Source organism: Fusarium graminearum, chromosome 3 (assembly GCF_000240135.3).
Source record: "Fusarium graminearum PH-1 chromosome 3, whole genome shotgun sequence".
Taxonomy (NCBI): domain Eukaryota; kingdom Fungi; phylum Ascomycota; class Sordariomycetes; order Hypocreales; family Nectriaceae; genus Fusarium; species Fusarium graminearum.
The window spans coordinates 4566654-4588726 of NC_026476.1; the positions used below are offsets into that span (position 1 = coordinate 4566654).

Below are 22073 nucleotides of genomic sequence, written 5' to 3' on the forward strand. Positions count from 1 at the left end.
TTGGTACATCGAATGGCGATCGGAGAAATGAAAGATTAGTTTAAATAGATTTCGTCGGCAATGGCGATCTGGGGCTAAAGGCAAGGCTAATGGGCAATTGATGGTCTAACTACAGCACAGCACTTTGTCTCAATCGATCTGTACCTATGTGTTGATACGTTACGCTTGGCCAATGACTCTTACGGTGTGCATGGCTGAATAATGCACAGCAATCAGTACATGTCGTGTTCCGAACTCCGATTACGGGCCTGTCTCTAAACGGGGCTGGAAGTTTGGATGCTCAATACCAGCACAGCAACCTTGCCATAACTGCACTAGAATACGTAAACGATTACTTTATCGAATTGAATATCCATTCTAAACATGTGCGTGTGGCCAAACAGCCTTCATTTGTAGAGTTAATCATTGGAAAAGGAAGCAAGTTATATTGATCCATAACCCTCTGGCGAGTCTTGTATTATTTGATAACCCCACCCTTCACATAAGACATACACAATAATAAGGCTCTACAAGTAATCTCGTCTCCCCATAACGATTGATCTTCTTGTATCTATAGGATGTCCATGATACGGTTCATGCGACCAGACCCAACACAAGGATTAGTTTGTGTTCTACAGTTACGGCTTTGACACCACCGACTCTCACTGGTATTTGCGGTATAGACTTTCAGAGGGATGAACAATGGGGTCGATTTAATAGCGTGCAAGTCGCTATCAGATGAATCTCCGAACACGACTTTCATGGATTTTTAGAATAAGACTTGGGAGTGATCCTTTGCAGGTGAAGTACTTAGTAGCTTTGAGTGCTGCTTGATGTTAGTGATCGAGTGTCCACTGCTAAGGTTAGGTACCTACGGATTCTGCCAGCTACACCGCCTAATTATTTGCTTGCCGCGTCGAGTCAATGCGCCGTCCAAGGTACTGTCGCTTCTAAGCTCATTCTTTAAAACCATTCCATCATCATCCTGCACATACCTAAGCTTTCTTGTACAGCACTTTTTGATCAACAACCGTACCATTGCTGTGCACCTGACCGGAGTATTTTCTCTGTTACATTGTGTTGTGTCTAGCGTGGAGTTGTGTCGGGTTGTCTTATTTCCAGAGATCATCCAAGCTAACGCGGTGTTGATCCCTTTTTTCTTGCTTCTTCATTTGGTATCATTTGGTATCGCGACGTGTAGGCTATCCTACACGTGCTGCCGTCATGGCACAAGAGGTTACCGCTCGAGGGACTCTTATAAGCAAGAATGAGCTGTCTGGCTTAGCTGATAACCAGCGCTACCAGATTGAGCAGTACGAGAAGATCGTGCGCTTGCGGGATGCCATTCTTTCTGGTCAACATCCTACCATCAAACCTTCTAACCTCAATGCATCTACAAAGTCTTCTTCTGCTCGACCGATAGATATCTCGAGTTCACATGGCGCGTCAAACAATCAATCAGATAAGCGACAGCAGGTTGGCGTTTCTGCCTCTGCTTCCAGTAGCAGCGCAAAGAACACCAAACCATACGGAACAGGGTCGACCAAGATTGACCCCATCTTTCTAGAGAAGTCTGACGACCTAGTTAAAGCAGAGTTGCGATTGCAGAGACAGAAGCTGGAACGTGTTTTGAAAGATGAGGTTGAGCAAAAAAAGGCTACCACCAAGAGCGCAGTTCAAGGAGAACCTGTTGTTGAATTCGATCTTAGTCAGGTTTTGTCCGAAGCCTTGACACGCGTTCAGAGTACCACGGTGCCTGACACTACTGTTTCTGCTGCTGCTGATGCTACTAACCCCGATAATGCAAGTGACTCTTTCGATGACAACACTTTCTACTCGTCTCAGCACAATACGCCATCCTCCGTTCTGACTTCCCGCGTTCGTAACGAATCCGAAGAGGCACAGGTACCAGCTTCGGAGCCGCGACCACCGATGAACTACCACAGCAATGCCATTTTGCAAAACCGACCGACTGATGCTGAACAAATTCATCCTGAAGCGCGGAACCGTCCCCAGCCTCAACCATATTCGAATCCAGCAGCCTTCGCTGGTAGCTTTGGCGCCGACAGTACCACACGGCCTGGGCAGGTTCCGGGCCTTACGGCTTATATTGAAGACAAGACTGGTCCTAGGCAGGATGCAAGTGCTGGGCAAAGTCCGAGTAATCTGGATATTGATAGGCACAGGGGCAATTATGGATCTGCTCAGCAGCCGCCCCGTGAACAGTATATTGACAGCCGTCCCCCCTCTCCGTTGAGGAGAATCAACGCCAGGTCCTCTCACGATGCCCACACTTCGCCATTAGCGAATGCCAGGCGACGGCCCCTGGCTCCTGAAGTCACCTCAGCTTCGTCCACGGGTACTCCCGCCCAAATTGCTGCTCTCAGAAATGAACCAATTGCTGTGACCAGTCCTGAAAGTTCGCCCCAAGGTGGACCAGCTTCAGAAAAAGAAAAGAGGAAGACAAAGAAGAAAAAGAGAAAGGCTGACAGGCAAGCACCAGAGGCTGAACCAACCCCTTATATCAAGCCAGAACCCCGTTCCCCATCTCCCTTGAATGCTCCATCCTACATCCGCCCAAATAAGCGTCAAAGGTACACTCAACAGCAACCAGATGAACCTGGCTACGAAGAAATCCGTTACGAGCCGCACCCTGCTCAATATCTACCGGAGTTTCCACACATTCGCCAAGAAAGAGATGACCGAATGCCAATAAGTTATGAAAGAGTAGGCTTTCCTTCCCAACGTGCAGCGAGCACTGCTGTTCCCGGAGGTACTGTCTACAGGCGAGAGTATGCCGACGATCGATATGTTCAAGGAGGATCATATGCCGTTGAGCAGTCTCCGCTTGTTCCAGCTCACCATCAGAGACAGTCAGTTGGCGGAACGGCCGGTCCTCAAGTTCATCCCCACGACACTTACCAACAACGCCCGTCGTGGCCCTACTCGGGAGGGCATGAAGCGTCTCCGTCCACGTTAAGGGGAGACGGCGATGTATTTATGACACCTCATCGACCGCCGCCTACTCGGATCATCGTAGATGCCTTCGGGCGTGAGTATATCGAGCCACCTCGTCCGACGATTATTCGGCAGTCTGCTGCGCCCCATGCTCGATCTGGGGAACCTGAGGTTATTTACGAACGGGCGGCGCCTCGAAGGCCTCAAGGGGCGGAGACATATGATGAAGGTGGTGCAGTCTATCGCAGACGGTCACCGTCGTATATGCCTAGACGAGTTGTTACACAGCCCGAGTACATCCCGCAAGATTATAGAGATCAGCGGCCGCATGAACAGCCGTCACGGCCATTGGGCCACCCAGGGGATTTTGTTGAAGTGATGGCACCTCCAGAACGACGTCGTTTGGAAAACGGGACGATGGAATACATTACAAGGCCGCCCAGCGTGCGACCTGCGGAGCCTGTCCGCTATGAAGTCGCCCGGGACTATGGACGACTGCAGAGTGTGCGACCCGAGGTACCCGTACGTCAATATGCGCCCAGTGTCCACCCGGAGAACCGCCGCGAAGCCGCACAGCCGTACGGGCGAGAATACGGTGCCTTGCCTGTGGAACAAGGGGTTGTCAGACAAGAGTACAGCACGCGGCCTGTGGAGCGGTACTACAATCAACAGATGCGAGGTGGAGAGGAGATTGCTTTTATTGAGCAACCGCGTGGAGCAACTCAAGAGATTGTCTATGCTGATGATGCGAGGAGGGAGGTTTACCGCTGAGCTGTTCTAAGAAGAGTGACGATATAGTTAAAAAAGAAAGGCATTGAATCAATTCAGCGCTGCTTACATATAATTAATGACGTACGAGTTCCATCCATATATAATTAGTCGAGTGAATGATATTTGTTTTTGATACTTTTTTCTTCTTATTTTAGCCATAAAAATCAAGAAACAATGTCATATTATCAAAAATGAGCTGTAGGAATATTCAGGCATGCCACATAACATACGAACTCAATTCATCTGGTTGTTAGCGATGAAACTTACGGCAATATTTTTCTGCAGGGTTCGTCTGCTATACGTACGCATCGTCTACTCGAAATGCAACGGCTGCTTTTCTTCTAACAGAGGCAAACTCCAAAAGAGAACCTCCAATAAAGAATACTTTAAAGTTACCTAGCTATGCGTTCAATAGACAAAAAATCATGATGGACTAACCGCGGAGCGATTGGTGCGAAACAGAAAATGACTAAAAACGAAGGCCGTTTATACTTTTATCAAGCACTTCAAAACCAAGAACTAACCCATCTGGTTTAATGGAGAAATATTGTGCCCAGGGATTATGTACATAGATATGGTCATACTGATAAGCTTCATCAGGCACCATCGATATGCCGTTATAAGTCGTATTAAACATGCTGTCGTGGCATGCTCTGGGGACTTTGCAAAATTCATGGGTAGCTGAAAGGCCGAGTACCAGTCTCTGGCCACTCATGTTATGCAAAGACCTTTGAAGGGCCAGTGCAAATGTCACGAGGTAAGCGTACGAATATGATTATTTGAGACAAGAGGACCGGCAAGTCTCACTGTTGCAGCTCGAGCACGGCTGTCGAGTCAGTGCCCAAGACAAAATGGAGTTTTCGTCAGATATCAACCGCTGCTAGCGACGTACCCTATTGTACTCTCAGCTAGTATCTGCTGTTTGACTAGGTGCGGATAGGGCTAAGTAGTAGCAATAACATGTTGTCTTGGCAATGATTAGAAGCTTCGAAGTTATCATCTGGCAAGGCCAGTCAGCGAGGACGAGTGGCGTGGCTCGTGATGGTACTCCAGACGAAGTAAGCCACTGAAATTTGAGGAGGAAACTGAAGCAATCAGCGAAGATGCAAGGATGAATGTGCATACGCGACATGCACATACGCAGGAGTCCAGACTTGTAACGCCACCTACAACGACAAGAATGCCAGCTCCCTTGTGAAGTGCAGGAGTTCGCGATGTTGCAATGTAAGAGTTGAGACTGTAGCATGCCTATTACCTTGTTTCCCTTTAGCAGTCTGCACCTTTCCATTCTGCAGACCCTGAGATCCCAAGAGCTGTTAATATTCAATGACGAGTCCCTAGTGGCTGAGCCTGTGCCGGGCTCTTGGTGAGAAGCCGGCTTGCATGGTACTACCCTCGAATCAACTCCCTTGCTCGCCCTCGGACAAGTCACACAGACACCAGAGGAGGGCCCTGTCGTATGTGGGGACGCCGTGTGATCGAAGCTTGGCCTAAATGTTAGTCAAGAGCACACCGCAGCAAAATACAACTTGACGGCTGATGCGTTGGAGTATTTTCTCTGGGTAACTACAGGCACTGCAGTCACAGCTTGGTAAAAGATTTCGCTGGCTCGGGAAGTCGTGATGATAAAGTACATGTTTCTGATACATGCTCTGGCAAACAAACACAGAGACTTGCACAGGAACTGGCTGGCCGAGGCGACCCCATCCTCATGCAGCAAGGTGGCCCTGTGTCCAAGTTTCGTCAGTGTTAGTGTTCGAGGCAACGGTACTTGAGACAGTCAGTGAATAGAGTGATGTGTCGAGTATTCATGCTCTATCCCTTGACTGATTTCCGCCATAAGAACGCTTCGGGGGCTTTTCTATGCTTTGCCGAAGCCCTCGAGCTTCCCACTAATAAAGCCTTTGGAACGCAGCCGCCGGTTGTGCATAGCGTTCCGCGGAAGAAACTCTCTATGCCTGTTGGATAGACCACGATGATACTGTGGTCTGCAGGAGGCTCCTCTTAGCCTGGGCTGATGGTCTCCACCACCCAGAAAACATCCATGCCCTTCTTAGGGCATCGAAACAAGCCGCCGAGGGCTGACAGACCATGGCTGAATGTTGTGGCTCTGTTAATCCAGCATATCGTCATTGGCAAGGATGGATAGTTATGACGACTGAGTTATACATACAGCCACGGGGAAAAGAGGCCGAAGGGCAGGTTATCTAGACTAGTATCTGTCTGAGTTGAGTTCCTCGAGGTTGGCAGTGGTCAATGATCTGCGCCATTGAAACTTCTCTAGGTTCCAGGTCAGTCAGGGATCGTTGTTCGCTGTGGCTTTTCTTATCAAAGCCCTGGACCATGAGTGACCACCATTCCCGGGGGGCTTTTTTTATCAAAACAACAAATTGCTTCGGGATGCTTGATATGCTGTAATATTAATGCTTTACTCATTTTAAGTACCGGTTTCAGTTCATCCTGACTTTTGCCCTCTTTTTAATTTCCGGCTTCTGCTGTTGCATCGTAAAACCGAATTGAATTGAGTTGATGTTCGATATTGGGACGTTAGCTCAGGCTGGGGCGGCCCTCTTTTGACTCTCCCCCAGCTCATGCTCAGGCAAGTTACGGTGGGCTTATAGGCTTAGTTAGTACTGAGGTACTGCATGCACTGAACAGCTGTACCTGCCTCGTCGACCCTTCCTTGACCTTGGTCTGGCCTGAACAAGTACCGCGTAAGAGGTACCATCTGCTCCCGCCCTTAGGTACCTTAGTACCTTCCCATCACCTCTAGCCCAAGAGGAGTGGACAAGACAAGACAAGACAGGATAGAATAGGACAGGACTCTCTGCTGACTTCACATTTTACGCCAACCCAGGGCTCCGCTCTCATCCTCCCCTTCCCTCACCTCACCTTACTACTACCTTTCAGTCGACATAACCTAACCTCTCTTTCCCTCCTTCGTCAGACGTGGAAAGAGCTCAGAAATAACATCCATCACTCTTTCCGTCTTCCGTCTTCCGTCTTCCTCTTGTCCCCTCCCCTCCAGCCATTTATTGCCCCAGCTTCTTCGATACGATACCCTTTTTCTATTTTCCCGTCTCTTTCGAATCTCGCATCGCATCTCATCTTTGTATTCTTCTCTGGCTTGGTCTTTCTCCACTCCCGGCGTCCTCTTCCGTCCAGGTCCAACCTCCTCCACCTTGGCCGACCGTCGCCGCCCACGATCCGGACGACGACGACGATACCCCGACGCAATCTTCTCGCTCCCCCATCATGAATAAGTTGGCAAATATGCGTCACTGGCCGGAAAGAATGACACCCAATTTCAGTATGGGCCGTCCCAATATGCCCATGAACGCTCTCAATCATCCCAAGAACGCCGCTCAACCCGGTCAGCCCATGGCTTCACCTCAAGCCGCCGACACTACCATTCTTTACTCGTTCAATATTCCATTCGCTTCCGATCTTGCGGGCCCCGATACTGAGGATATTCTTCACGCGACCACTGATGCTGTCCTGCGATGGACACACCCCGAGGACGCGCCGGACGACGTCCAGATCCACCAGCTGCCTATTCATGTTCAGAACCTCAACACCCTGCACACAATGTGCCAGGACCTCACCAACGGGCCTCTTCCTGTTGATGCCTATGTTCTGTCGACAATGCCCAAGAATGGCAAAGGCCAACAGGTCGCTACTGTCTGTCTCTCGGGTTCTCCAGAGCTGGTCCACAAGAGCCGAGAGACAATCCTGAATGATACCCCCATTTCTCTTGTACGTTCCCCAGGTGCTGCTCCAGATCATTGCTGTTGTAATTTGAAAGTCCAATTTAACACATCTCGCAGCGCTGTACTACAATTGACATTGATGGCCATCTTGTTTGTGACCTCAATGCCGGCTTGCTCAAGACTGATGTTACCAATCACCTCGACTATATCTCGAAATACTGCGGTGTTGATATTTTTCTTCTCGGTCCCAAATTAACCCCTGTTGTTGATGGCATGACTGGTGATGCTGAACTGCGTATGGATCAACGATGGAGAGTTGCCATCTACGGTGACATTCTATCATCTGAGCATGCAAAGGCCCGTGTCTTGATCCAAATCGATACTCTGGTACCTACTCCCGCTCAACTGTGTTCGATATGTGACCCCTAACTTTTTTTGCAGCTCGGTCGTATCGTCGATATGACAAAACTTGATGTTTCCTGCCATCAACTTGTCTGTGGTCGTCATCGTAAGAACATCAAGCTCATCGAATCGTCCACTGGAACTGCCATCTACTTCCCACCTCCGTTCTCTGCGATGTACCGTTACTGCCCCCCAAATGCGACCCGTCGCGATCCCAGTGATATCTTGATCACTGGTGAAACCCCTCAGGCCATCGAACTCGCCAAGCAGAAGCTCCACGAGACTGTTCAACGCATCAGACTTTACGTTAAGGACGTTACAATTCCCGCTGCTAAGATTGACAGTATTCTCCTTGGTCGCCTGGACAAGGTTCGCAAGATTCTGGAAGCCAATGGTACTTTCATCTTGTTTCCTTCCTTGGCCACTCAGCGCAACATGGTTCGTGTTCAAGGTAGCGAGGGCCTCCATGTCGAGCGGACTGTTCGGGAGATCATGTCGCTGGTATGTTTATTGAAACTCGAATGTCATTTCTCAACTAACATTTCTCCATAGGCTGGACAGTTCTACAGTGCGGGCTGGTACATTCAGCATGCCGACGCTAGGCAGTTTCCTGGTCCTCGTGACATGAGGAGCATGCTCGTTGATATCTGTGCTAACTCTGATGCCGATATTTCGTTCGACAGGCTCAACTTTGCTATCACTGGCTCTGATGACGCCGTAAAGTCGGCTCTTCAAGTTATTTCAGAGATGAAATTTGTGTCGCAGTCCCAATACCAAATTCGTGTCAAGATTGAGCTCGCCAATGAGCACAAAGAGTTTGTCAGTGGTAAGAAGAACGGCAAGATCAACAAGATTATGGGACAAAGCAACGTCCAGATCATCTTTGACGGGTTCAATGAGTATAATTTCAATATTGATGTCATGGCAGCTGCATATGACTCTATGAAGCAAGGTCTTACCCTTGTCGAACAAGAGATGCCTGCATCTATTTCATTCCACGTACCTGATCAGTACCACAAGCGCATTATCGGTATTGGTGGCCAGCACATTCAACGCATCATGAAGAAGCATTCAGTCTTCGTCAAGTTTTCCAATGCTATGGATCGAGGTAGGCTTCGCCTTTGCTTAATCACGAATCTTCTGCTGACGTTCCGCCACAGGAGGCATGGGTCGGGAAGATGACGACATCAAGGTCGACAATGTTATCTGCCGCACACCTGCGCGCAATGCCCAGAACTTGGACGCTGTCAAGAATGAAATTCTGGAGATGGTTGATCGTGCTGTAAGTGTTATTGTACAAGAGCTCTGCTACTTCGATGCTAATGTCAATGGTCAGGATTCCGAGTACACCTCTCAGATTGTCAGTGTCGACCGTCTCTACCATCGCCAGCTCATTGCCAGACTCCCCGAAATCGATGGCCTGGAGCAGAAGTACAACTGCAAGATCAACTTCCCTAGTACTGAACAGGCCAGTGATGAGGTAACTGTCAACGGTCCTCAGTGGCAGGTCCCCCACTGTGTCGACGAGTTCCTGGGTATGGTTCCTGATAAGCACGAGCTTGTCCTGGCCAGAACCCCCGAGTTGATCAAGTTCCTCGAGTCTCCCGAGTTCGTCCACGACCTTGTTCCCAAGCTGAAGAGCCAGCATGAGGTCGATCTCAGCGTTCAGCAGAACACTGACGAGCTTACTGAGGATGGTAAGCCCACCATCACTCTTCTTTGGGGCTTCACCCGCAACAACGCCGGTGGTCTCCGCGATGCTATGGACTTTGTGCAGTCTCAATTCGCAACATCAGGGGCCGAGATCAGTGTCGTTAAAGGCGCTCTGCCTCGTCCCAAGTCGGACTCGTTCGAAGATTCCCTGCAGTATTTTGACTCCAAGCTCCTGCAGCATGCCCCTGCTCCTGTAGCTGCCGATTCTCCCATCAAGACTGGTTTCGGTGACGAGGTCGCTCGTGAGCGAAGCAGCATTCTTGACCGTCTCAGGAAGCCCGGCAGTATGACGTCGATCTCTTCTTTCTTGGACCGCAGAAAGAACAGCTCTCATTCTGGCAACAGCAACTTCTTCAAGGGCTCCAGCAATGTCTCCAAATCATCACTCATCTCAATCGAATCGACTCGCAGCTTCAACGCCGACAGAAACCCTTGGAACGACAGTGGCGTGAACCTCCCCGATAACGATGATCCTTGGGCTCCTCGAACATTCGGTACGCACATGGATAACAAACTGTCCATCCCTCAACCCGGCGACGTCACGCCTCGCCACAGCACCCGCGCGTCCGGCGACAGCGGGCGCCCTTCTACTTCTCATTCAATGAATTCAGGATACCCCGCCCCTATTGGGCCTTTCCGTTAGATTCCCCCGTGTTAGAACCTCCACATGCAAATACCCCCGGCTGGATATACCCTGGCGTAAAAATACCCTGGAACGTCGACTTGTGCATCGGTCGGTTTACGTCTTGCCATGTTTGTTTTACCTGATTTATGTTTGAGTGTCTTATTGTTTGTTTATGCTGAATTCTTTCCTTGTTTATGCGGGATTGACGGTTCTCTTTTGATGACTTGACGTCCACTCCTTATACCCAGTCATGTAACGAAGAGCTGAGACCAAAAAGAAAAAAACGAAGAATACCCCTGGTTGCCGATTGAGATGGATTTTTTTGGGACATGATGGATGTTTTGGGGGAGAAGATACCACTGTCGATGAAAACAAGATCGAGAGTCTGCCTTCAAAAAAAGAAGATGACTTATACACGGAGTCAAAGTTGGGTTTGTTTTTTTATTGTCGTGTGCAAGGCATGAGTTCTCTCACGCCAACACTGCGCAAGGCATAGGAATACTCGCTGCATTTGAAGTTGTCAAGAAGGAGAGAAAGGGCAACAAGACAAGCATCTCAGCGAGTGGTTATAAAAAGTTGAGAGCGTTGCTGTTGACACACCAGATTGAGAAATGACAATGATACCAGCGGCTCTGCCGCAAATTCTCGACGCACGAAGCTTTGTTTTCCCCATTAAATGAGTTCGATTCATGGCCGAGATGATTTGAGAAACGTTATAAGTGAAGGTACATGTTCCTGTGCGTAGACATATCTAATCTGATAGCTGTGCTTGAGATTTCAGCTTAATTCTGGTTCCGTCTCTTCCGTTCAACCGTCGAGCCGTCTTCTGTCATCCTGATTTACGCACAGCTTTTGTACATCCACATAGCACGTCAAATGTGATACTCGTTGGTCCGACGGAAGGAGTGACCAACTAAGCAAGCAACAAGTGCCTTTTTACCTTTGTAGCTAGAGATAAACCACTAACTAGACTGACGATCGACAGCCGCGCCTACCCTACACTTCTCCGCAATGACAACCTTGGCAACAATTAACATTGCCCAACTGCACTATTTGCTCATTAAGCTTCATAAACCCGTTCAAGTCTCATTGAGTTTAATCATTTCATCACTTAAACGGCTGGAATAATTTATAGTTCTTGATACTGTCTTTATACCATCACGCCGTATCCCAACAGCTCGAGGCACTTCAGCAAGCATCAACCATGTCACAAGACCAAGACATGACTACCTCGATCAAGAATTTGTCTATCAAGACAAAGGAAGCACCGGCACAGGCTTCTAAAAAGCCCGCAACCAAGAAGAAAAACGCAAAGAAGGTCGTCGCAGACTCATGGGAGGACTCCGACTCAGATTCTGAGTCCGGAGCCGAGGACGAGTCAAACAAGCCCACACCCACCGTTACGCCTGCTCCTCCTCCTCCGACGCCCATGTCGCCCGTCGGTGATTTGTCCTGGACATCCATGTCAAGTGGCCCTGGCCCTGGCCCTCGAGCTGGAACTGATCCAGACAAGCGACCAGAGAAGACCGATGCTGTTGCCCGCCGCATGATAGTTGCGGGATTGGGCCTCAAGGCACCCAAGCAGACGGAGGAACAAAAGGCGTACCAGAGGAGCGTGCGTGAGCAGGAAAAGAAGAAGAGGGAACAAGAGCGAGAGGAGGAAAGAAAGAGACAGGAAGAGACCGAAAAGGCAAAGGCAGCTGTTTGGGATGATTAGAGAATGAATTGTATGAGATCTAAGCCAGCCATGGCTGTGACTCACATAAAGCAGAAATCGAACAGTAGAAGCTACCAACGCCCAATGCTTTTCTCTACAATACAAAATTGGTTCTGCATACCAGTCAAACTGCTGTTTTATGGTCTCTAACATATTAAGAGCAGTCTACTGTAACATGCATATATCTTGACCACCATGTGGGCACTGATGATGAGGTAGTCAAAGTCTTGATTTCAGAAATGTACAAGAGGCCTCGGGTTACAAGATATGCCAATGTGCTAGAAACTTTTGTTAAGGCTGGTCGGTATCTTCCGGTCTACTATATTCATAATTTTGAACTCCTAGTAGGTAGGGAGATATCTATGACATGGTTATGCTCGTCATGCTGAAAGCAAGTCCTAATGTATCTCATGATGATATCGAGCAACGTTCACCAGGCAACTTAGAAACTACAAAACTCAGCATCAAGATGTACAGCAGTCCTACTGAAATTTCGAATATTAATTTAGTGAGTATGATAAATAACGAGGCACACGAGCTCGATAATACTAATCTGATAACTTAAACCGAGAGTGGGGTTGACTGTTGGCTGACTAAGGTATAGAAGTTAGCGCGGAACGTTTTAGAAACTGCTTTCTCGAAATTTTGGATGATGTCGTCCAGTGGTAGGCTAGTCCGACGTCGCCATAGACATACATTTAGATTATTAAGTCGCCTCCACCAAAACTGCACTGGTGATGCGGACAATTGCGGCCTACACTAACCTTGCCGACTGCGTCTGATAGAGCTTCTCATCCCATTCTTCTCTCTCCTTTTTTACACATAATTCCTCTTCCCTAATTGTCGATTGTTTCATTACAAGCTAGCTAGCTGCCCACCGCGGGGAGCTTCTACCTCCTTCCTACTCCAATCCCAGCTCCAGCTCCGTACTCGCTTCACAGCATCGCATCATAGCGCATCACCCACCATGATTCCTCGTTCACGACACTCGGGACGCCTCATTCTCGAGCGCTCTCTCGTCCATGCAACACGAGCCTCTTCCGAAGTCGCCGCTGCCCGATGGGCTTCTTCTCCCGCCTATCGCAACCATCACATCTGCGGCCGCCGGCTCCCCGCTATCCAGCCGCGGTTAGTCGCTGCAGCTTTTTCAACATCCGCCCGAGTCGCGAAAGAAAAGGATAACAGTGATAAGGGCTTCTTCGAGTCTGCCATTGAGCCTTTGACCGAACCCTTGTCCGAGGAGGAGGCCAAGGCGAACGTCGAGAACAAGCGCAAGGAAGCCGATGGAACGATATTGGCCGAGTCGAAGAACCCAGGCCCTGACTCACCAGGGTCTGGCAAAAACGACGGCGGTAGTCAATCGCAGGACGGGAAGGCAGGTAGCGCCGCAGGAGGTGCTGGCTCAGGATCAGGTGGTGATAACTCTGGCGGTGATGGAAGCCGCCGCGGCCGTAAGCCTTCTTCTGAGAAAGCTCTCCAGAAACCTGTAGTGCCTGAGGTCTATCCTCAGGTTCTAGCGATTCCCATCGCCCGAAGGCCGCTTTTCCCCGGTTTCTATAAGGCTATTACCATTAAGGATCCCGAGGTGGCAAATGCAATCACCGAATCGATCAAGCGTGGTCAGCCATATGTTGGAGCTTTCTTGTTCAAGGATGAGAACGAGGATGAGGATGTGATTCGAAACCCTGAAGACGTCTACGACGTTGGTGTTTTCGCTCAAATCACAAGTGCCTTCCCTATCCATGGCCAAGAAGGTGCTTTGACTGCCATTCTGTACCCCCACCGCCGTATCAAGCTGTCTAGTCTGCTACCACCTGGTGGCCAAGACACTGCTAAGAAGACCGACTCCAAGACCGAAACCAAGGCCGAACCTGTGCCGGAACCGATTCCCCAGAAGCCTGCTGAAGAGGAAGCTACACCCGAGAAGAAGGGGGATGTTGTCGCCAGCTTCGAGGAGAGTGCCGTTGAGAAGAAGCCTGATCAGGTTGCTGAGAAGTACGAGCCAACATCATTCCTCAAGAGATACCCTGTTAGCTTGGTCAACGTTGAGAACCTCGTCGATGAGCCCTACGACCCCAAGAGCCCCGTTATTCGTGCTGTCACCAATGAGATTGTCAACGTTTTCAAGGAGGTTGCCACAATGAACAATCTGTTCCGAGACCAAATTTCTACCTTTTCTATGAGCCAGTCTACCGGAAACGTTACGTCAGAACCCGCCAAGCTGGCCGATTTTGCTGCTGCTGTGTCTTCAGGCGAGCAGAAGGAGCTTCAAGAAGTCCTTGGATGCTTAAATGTTGAGGAGAGAATGCAAAAGGCTCTCGTGGTACTCAAGAAAGAGCTTATGAACGCCCAGCTGCAGTCCAAGATTAGCAAGGATGTGGAGAATAAGATTAGCAAGAGACAGCGAGAGTACTGGCTTATGGAGCAAATGAAGGGTATCCGCCGTGAACTTGGCCTTGAGTCTGACGGCAAAGATAAGCTTGTCGAAAAGTTCAAGGAAAAGGCAAACAGCCTTGCCATGCCTGAAGCTGTACGCAAAGTCTTTGATGAGGAGCTTAACAAGCTTGCTCATCTTGAAACCGCTGCCTCCGAGTTCAACGTGACAAGAAACTATCTCGATTGGCTCACCCAAATCCCCTGGGGCAGGAGGAGTGCCGAGAACTTTGGCATTCCTCACGCTGTCAAGATCCTGGATGAAGATCACCACGGTCTGAAGGATGTCAAGGACCGCATTTTAGAGTTCATCGCCGTTGGCAAGCTTCGAGGCACTGTTGAGGGTAAGATCCTCTGCTTTGTCGGGCCTCCTGGTGTGGGTAAGACAAGTATTGGAAAATCTATTGCTCGTGCTCTCAACCGAGAATACTACCGATTCAGTGTCGGTGGCCTCACTGACGTCGCTGAGATCAAGGGTCACCGAAGAACCTACGTTGGTGCCCTACCTGGTCGTATGATTCAGGCTTTGAAGAAGTGCCAGACTGAGAACCCCCTGATCCTGATCGATGAGATCGACAAGATTGGCAGAGGTTACCAGGGTGATCCCTCATCTGCTCTGCTCGAGTTACTCGACCCTGAACAGAACAGCTCCTTCTTGGATCACTACATGGATGTGCCCGTGGACCTGTCCAAGGTTCTGTTCGTCTGCACTGCCAACATGACAGACACTATCCCTCGCCCTCTTTTGGATCGAATGGAGCTCATCACCCTTTCAGGCTACGTCGCCGACGAGAAGATGGCCATTGCTCAACGCTATCTTGCTCCTGCTGCCAAGGAGACTGCTGGACTTCAAAACGCCGATGTCACTTTGAGCGAGGAGGCTGTTGAAGAACTCATCAAGTCATACTGCCGTGAGTCCGGTGTCCGAAACCTCAAGAAGCAGATTGAGAAGGTATACCGAAAGTCTGCCCTCAAGATCGTCCAAGAGCTTGGCGAGGAGGTTCTACCTGAAGAGGAGGCTCTCACCGAGGAAGGCAAATCTGCTCTTGAGGAGGCCGAGAAGAAGAGCAAGGTGGAGGCTACCGCAGAAGGCAAGGAGGCTAAGGGGTCCAGCTCGAACGAGACTGGCGCCGCTACGGAGAAGCCTCGCAAGGCTCTCAAGGTTCCTGACTCTGTTCACGTTGTTATTGGCAAGGATAACCTGACTGACTACGTCGGCCCACCTGTCTTCACCTCTGACCGTCTCTACGAGGTCAGTCCTCCTGGTGTTTCCATGGGTCTCGCCTGGACGCAAATGGGTGGTGCTGCCATGTACATCGAGTCCATTCTTCAAGCCCCTCTCCGGCCCTCTACACGGCCTCACCTTGAGATTACTGGTAACCTTAAGAACGTCATGAAGGAATCCACTACCATCGCCTACTCTTTTGCCAAGTCCTTTATGGTCAAGCAATTCCCTGACAACCATTTCTTCGACAAGGCTAAGATGCATCTCCACGTCCCCGATGGAGCTGTCTCCAAGGATGGCCCATCTGCTGGTATTACCATGACCACTTCGCTCCTTTCACTTGCTCTTGATGCTCCTGTCAACCCTACAGTTGCCATGACTGGTGAGATCACACTCACCGGAAAGGTGTTGCGCATCGGCGGTCTTCGCGAAAAGACCGTCGCTGCTCGACGCGCTGGCTGCAAGACCATCATTTTCCCCAAGGACAACATGTCCGATTGGCTAGAGCTTCCTGAGGCATGTTTATTCCAATCATTTCAAATTTCAATGGAAATATTGCTAACAACTACTTATAGAACATCAAGGAGGGCCTTGAGGGCCATGCCGTGGCTTGGTACCCTGAAGTCTTCGATCTTGTTTTCCCCAACATTGATAAGGAGCAGGCCAACAAGTGCAAGATTTGCGAGTGGAAGGCTCAGCAAAAGAAGAGTGATGCCGAGCCTGCTGAAGAGGAGGACTAATCATGAGATGCGCACAGCGTTCTCGTTGATACACTGTAGCTACGCAGCTGCTGCCTTGCACTAGATCAAAAAGAACTGGTGTGAGGACAGCTGTAAGGCATGATTTGAGAGGCGTTTGGGCATGGGGTGAGAAATTAGATGAACGATATAAAGACTCCTACTCTTGTTATTACCAATATGTGGACATTGTACTATTAGAAGCATGCATTAGTGGTTTGTTTGGGGGCATAAGGCAGCGTGTAGTTGACGCCTCCATGTATAATTTACATGTATGAAAGCGACATACGTCATCCTACTTTACTATTTGGGTTGTTGTTTTGTGAACTGTCAAATCATTTGGCTCAAGTTTGAACATAGTTAGTACCATGACCCTCATAAGCCTCGTTTATGCCAGTAACAGCACGTGGGTAATATCTATTATGTTTGAGAGGTGTAGTTCGAGGCCTGCAATGTGGTTGCAGCTTGCAATGTAGGCTACTTGGAGGGTTCCAACATGCTGTGCCATAATCCTATTATCGGCTGACCGTTGAACCAATGGGTCGGGGCAAAAATAAAAGGCTGTCTTCCTAGATCCTGGACTGTTTGCTTCCGGACCTGGACCCTTCCGAGTGACTTGATTATGCCTTTCCTCGATGGCCAAGACATTGCCCTTTAAGATCCGCTTCTAAGTTCTCGGTCTATGGCGGCGCGGGATCGACGGGCCCAGGCACGGCACGAGCCTAGCCGTGTATTAATAGACATTTGGCCAAACAAAGAACAACAATCGCGCTGCAGTCTGAAAGTTTATCTTTGTCTTTCTCGTCATCATAGCCTTTGACACTATCTCAAGCGTCACAACAAAAAGAAGACGCCGTACTTCGTAGGATCGACTAAAGTAAGCGATCCGAGACAAATCTGCCGGGGCAGCCACCTTGCAAGGGCCAGTTGGCACCCAACCGAAGGTCTCAAGAAATCTGGAAGGCCGTTCGTACATATGCATATGTACCGGGAGTGTGTCGCGGCCCCATTGCTTGCATGGCGAACCGACAACCTGTCAAGACTAGGTAGCCTCACTCAAGAATTGCCCCAGCGGGCCATTCTGATTGATGCTGCTGTGCTGCACTAATGCCTGACCCCACGCGAGGCTCTTTGGGGATCTTGGCTGGTGGATTGGGCCTCAGTTCGCGTAAAGCTGAAAGCATCTCCAGTCCCTGTGTGACGTGACCCTTTTAATGATTGAGACGAGAGAGAAGAAAGTTGAAAGTTTGACAAACCACGCAAATGGGTAAGCTTAGGTATTTCCTTCCTGGGGCAGGTGCCTGATGGTGTGCGCGGTTTGGAGGATCCGGAATGGAAGAGAGCAAAGTCGCATTGGATATCTTCATGACAGTGTAATTGGTTGATGGAACGGTCTGCTGGACTGGTGATATTACGCATCGTGTCCTCGTTGGCGAATCGTGCAGGGGTCCATACTGGAGTTTGATACGACAATTGCTCTTCTGCGCTGCACGCTGTTCGAGTGCTTGCTGGCTGTACAATACGACCTCAAGTTTGGATGTCCAAACACCTTCTTGTACAATGCATCGCATGCAGTGCCTCGAACTCGCTGTTCTACTTAGCATTCAAGTTTGCTTGACATATGCCATTCGCAAACCAAACCCAGCTAGCCATTGCCCGCCTTGAATTAGAGGCCTAGAACGTCCATCTCGCAATGGATACCACCGCAGGCAGGAGTTGTCAAACAGTTATTGCGGTGTGCGACCGGTCAGCCCTTTCGTGGTGCTTATGATGATGGCGTATGCATTGGACTATTATGCGTCTTCTCGTGCGAGTTTGAAAGTCAGCAGCAAAATGACGCACGTTCATCAATGCATTCTTCGGCAAGACACGCATGCGCTTTCCTTTGAGCCAATGCCAAAATGTGTAGTTCTCGGATGTAATACTCGGTTAGTCCCTGGGATGACCCGACCCTTAGTTACCAATGGTGTGGTTGTAAATTGCAGCCGAGGGACTAGGTGTACAGTGAAGCTGTCACGATCTCTGTTTTGAGCAGGGGACTCGCTTGACAGGCGATGATGGATCATGACGAAGCCAGTTTTGATCAGGTGGGTTTAGAATGCGGAAGTGGATGTCTAGGTAAACTGCCATATTTTAACGCAGAAGGAGCTTTGGATATGCAATTTCATCCCTGCGCCTTCTTTTTGCATGTTGCCTTTTTGCACTGCACCTTCCTTTTCACATGGCCAGTTTATTTCGTAGCAAGGTACCTTAGGTAGTAGGCAGGCAATAGCAGGTAAACAATTATTGTCTGGGAATCGTAAAATGCAAATTTGTCTCCATCCGCGTGATACAGACTTTGCACATTTGGTATACGGCACCAACTCTAAAACATAATTGAACCGTGCACTCTCACTCTTTCACATCACCAGATAAACCAGTGCCAATTATTTGGATGTCCGATCCGCTCACAGTTCGAGGCTTGAAGCCTGACCAGGACACTCACACTCTCCGTGCCTAACCTAACGATGCATCACCGCCTTCCCCTGCGCTGAAGTAAACGCAAACTCGTGTCTAGCGTCGATGGAATGGGACGAGACAAGGGCATCTGAAAGGGGCCAACTCATCGATCGTTCCCCACCAACGAGCCGTCCACCGTCACCGTATCTCTCTCGAGAGGATGACACTACGAGTCGCAGACCAGCCAGGCGAGAACACAACTTGCTTGCCATGGAAGACAATGCTCGCCTAGCAGGGTCGTTTGGCTATCTACTTTTGGAGATTGATGATGAAAGTTCCAGTATGGTGGGATGAATGGGGGGCCATCGTTACGACGCCCACGTTGAAAAAGCCATGTACAAACGTCGTCAAGTCAAGCAACGACCCCTGATAGTCCCCGGTAAGTCTGGGGCAAAGTACCACCACAGCCCTGTGCTGACATCTGGGTTTGGGCAGTGGTGGCTTTGCTTTACTTTGCAGCGTGAAGTGAAGTGAGCAGTCGCACACATGGCATGTGTCGCAGTTGATTGCATCCAGCCCCTTCATAGGGCGGTCCGGCCAGAGCGTCATCAAGACACAAGCTTGGCCCGTACAAAAGGAATCACACGCCGTGACGGATGTTCTGTACAGGTGGTAGTGTGGCTCAGGCTCCTAAAGAGGCCCAAAGCAATCAAGGCCTAACTGGGTGCTAAACCAAACGTCAGAAGCCAGCCAGCCAGCGCCTCCTCCGCCCGCTCCGCCCGTCCCCGTGTCGTCCCGCCGCGACTAAAAGCCAACTATCCACTCAGCCCACACACACACATGTCCAGTCAGAGTCCACATCCACCACTATTGCCGCCGCTGCGTGCCCGTTTTAGGCTTTAGACCTCATTGTTACTGTCCATTGAATATCAACAGGGCGTCCATCGCAACTCCATCTGAACCATCTTCTGCTGCCTCAGGCTTTTTTTACTACATCTTACCCGGCAAATTCTTACTCACGCATCACGATAATTTCCCAATGCTTTAAAGGTTCCAACGCACTGATACTAATTACACCTCCGGCTTCGCTACCCGTGTGTTCGACCGCTCATCCAGAAGACCCGCTTCTCACCGACCGTTGCATTATCCCAGCCTCCCCGGGGCAGATATACCGACTGCAGCAACAACTTTCTTTTCTGGCTTGCTTTTGTATGGGCCAAGCATTGAGAAATTTCTCATCTTGCTTTTCTGGTCTTGAATCCTCATCCTTCATTGACGAACTGGAATCATTTCTTGGTGTACTTGGTGGTTTTTCACATTTGATGCTTGTTACTGGCTGGCATATTTCACCGTTGCCATTTCATCGACGTCTCCTATCTACATGGTAGCTGTTTTCCCATATCTTTCCTAAAAGCCCTTTGTTTCTATAACGAGCACACGTTGTGAAACGATACAGCGTGGTGCATGCGTTACCGGACACCGACTTAATATTGTGCTGCCGTCACTAAGTAACAATCGAACCATTACCGTTTCTGACACACCAACTTGGCTTGATACCGACACCAATTGTTGTGCTTGAAACCAGAAACAAGTATACAGTCGCATTGTCGCGGCCATGGCTCAGGCCGGCGTCATACCGTCCGAGCCATCGCAACCACTTCACACACCAACGGCAGTATCCGGTCCCCAGGGGTTCTTTCGAAAGCTCTTTGGCAGGCAGAATGGGAGCGGAGCTCTGTCAAAACCTGTAGAGCAACCCAAAGATATTCAGCATGAAGACGAATCAACTGACACCAATAAGGGCGGGCTGATCAGTCGAATGTCTCGAAGGGTTGTGCCAGGATTACCTCGATCGCAGACGTTTAAACGACAAATATCAGAAAGAAGGACTAATTTATCACCGGTCCAACCAACACCAGACGAAAGACGAGCCGTGTCTATGGACAGGCGCTCTAATAGAGCACGGAGTTCATCAGCCCAACCCGCAATCAACCCCCGTCTTAGCGCCCCGAGTTTTCTTGCTTCCCCCCTGGAAGAAACCCCACGATTTGTTCCTTCAATATCCGTCAATAACGTGGCAGATGTATCTTCCCAAGACTCAACCACAGAGTCTTTGCACCGGGATGACGATGTTACACTTGCCGACGACTGTCCAGTACAGGACAGCCTCTCTACTGCAGATACTCATTCCATATCAGCATCGCAGTATGAAGCCCTCATCCATGAGGAGCTCGAAAAGACTTGGATCTTGAATCTCAGCATGCACTTCCGTGATCGATCAAGGCGGGAGAAGTTCTTTGTCACGTATCGTGAACGTGATCATCTTTGGCGGCGTGTAACAATCTCTCTGGATTACCGAGATGCACCCCCAAATTCATTGGAGATGGATCTAATCCACACGCACTTCCAACGAGAGAAAAGCGCAAAGATTTACGAGGCCATCCGGGAAAGCTTGCGAGATATTCAGTTTTACGACACTGTAACAAATCTGAAGCTTCAGACCACTGACGGCAGGCTTCACGTTCACGTAGTTGAGGATGGAAATGTAGGTGAACATTGAGGAACCAACACGAGCAAAGCTAACAGCTGCCAGGAAATCATCCAATACCCAACTGTTGCTCAGATCAAGCACCTAGGATGCCGTCGCATTCGAGAGAGGGATATTGTATTTGAATCACACATGTCTGGATTTGTCTACAAAGTCAATGTTAATGGCCACACACTCATTAAGAAGGAAATCCCAAGCCCTGACACTATAGACGAGTTTCTTTATGAGATCAACGCCCTTAACGCATTACGATTTTCACGCAATGTCATTCACTTTTACGGTGTTGTGGTGGACGATGATGATCAACACGTGAAGGGACTCCTTATCAACTATGCAGACCAAGGAGCTCTGATCGATGTTATATACGAGCATTGCAAAGATGGCGATTATGGTCTGCCGTGGAAGACAAGAGAGAGATGGGCGCGACAAATCGTGGAGGGATTATCTGACATCCATGAATCCGGATTTGTACAGGGCGACTTTACCTTGTCAAACATCGTTATAGATGGATATGGCGATGCTAAAATCATTGACATCAACCGAAGAGGGTGCCCAGTAGGATGGGAGCCTCCGGAAGCGACACCGCTTATCGAGAGCAGCCAGCGCATTACGATGTACATTGGCGTCAAATCGGATCTTTACCAGCTAGGTATGGTTCTGTGGGCTCTGGCACTGCAAGAAGACGAGCCGGAAGCCCAGGGTCGAACCTTGATACTCGGTCCCGAAGTGAACATTCCGGATTGGTATCGACAGATGGCCGAAGTCTGCATGAGCGATGACCCGCGCATGCGACTTCAGGCACCTGCCTTACTGGAA

The 22073-nt window shown here is 49.5% G+C and overlaps 7 protein-coding genes across 7 annotated transcripts; 6 read left to right on the forward strand and 1 right to left on the reverse strand.

The window, feature by feature from the left end:
• Positions 1 to 1115: 1115 nt before the first annotated feature.
• FGSG_06180 (uncharacterized protein) lies at positions 1116 to 3800 on the forward strand. The gene has a single exon (XM_011326516.1). It carries the CDS (start codon positions 1204 to 1206, stop codon positions 3706 to 3708), a length of 2505 nt encoding a protein of 834 aa, XP_011324818.1. The 5' UTR covers positions 1116 to 1203; the 3' UTR covers positions 3709 to 3800.
• Positions 3801 to 3859: 59 nt separating this feature from the next.
• Positions 3860 to 5344, reverse strand: FGSG_12885 (uncharacterized protein; the record flags this gene model as incomplete). Its single annotated transcript, XM_011326517.1, is given in 9 exon segments — positions 3860 to 3904; positions 3976 to 4000; positions 4014 to 4108; positions 4147 to 4177; positions 4233 to 4436; positions 4601 to 4650; positions 4849 to 4956; positions 4964 to 5198; positions 5235 to 5344. Coding segments are annotated over 9 exon segments (903 nt in total).
• A 1619-nt stretch (positions 5345 to 6963) lies between these two features.
• Positions 6964 to 10176, forward strand: FGSG_06181 (uncharacterized protein; the record flags this gene model as incomplete). The annotated part of the gene is made up of 6 exons (XM_011326518.1): positions 6964 to 7464; positions 7536 to 7805; positions 7860 to 8321; positions 8373 to 8928; positions 8981 to 9102; positions 9157 to 10176. The coding sequence occupies 6 exons, from the start codon at positions 6964 to 6966 to the stop codon at positions 10174 to 10176; spliced, it is 2931 nt and encodes a 976-aa protein (XP_011324820.1).
• A 1204-nt stretch (positions 10177 to 11380) lies between these two features.
• Positions 11381 to 11875, forward strand: FGSG_06182 (uncharacterized protein; the record flags this gene model as incomplete). The annotated part of the gene is made up of 1 exon (XM_011326519.1): positions 11381 to 11875. One exon carries the CDS (start codon positions 11381 to 11383, stop codon positions 11873 to 11875), a length of 495 nt encoding a protein of 164 aa, XP_011324821.1.
• Positions 11876 to 12842: 967 nt separating this feature from the next.
• Positions 12843 to 16273, forward strand: FGSG_06183 (ATP-dependent protease La; the record flags this gene model as incomplete). The annotated part of the gene is made up of 2 exons (XM_011326520.1): positions 12843 to 15938; positions 16109 to 16273. The coding sequence occupies 2 exons, from the start codon at positions 12843 to 12845 to the stop codon at positions 16271 to 16273; spliced, it is 3261 nt and encodes a 1086-aa protein (XP_011324822.1).
• Positions 16274 to 19063: 2790 nt separating this feature from the next.
• Positions 19064 to 19385, forward strand: FGSG_12886 (uncharacterized protein; the record flags this gene model as incomplete). The annotated part of the gene is made up of 2 exons (XM_011326521.1): positions 19064 to 19148; positions 19297 to 19385. The coding sequence occupies 2 exons, from the start codon at positions 19064 to 19066 to the stop codon at positions 19383 to 19385; spliced, it is 174 nt and encodes a 57-aa protein (XP_011324823.1).
• Positions 19386 to 20324: 939 nt separating this feature from the next.
• On the forward strand, positions 20325 to 22073 carry FGSG_12887 (uncharacterized protein; the record flags this gene model as incomplete). Its single annotated transcript, XM_011326522.1, has 2 exons — positions 20325 to 21188; positions 21303 to 22073. Coding segments are annotated over 2 exons (1635 nt in total), but the record flags the coding sequence as incomplete, so codon positions are not given.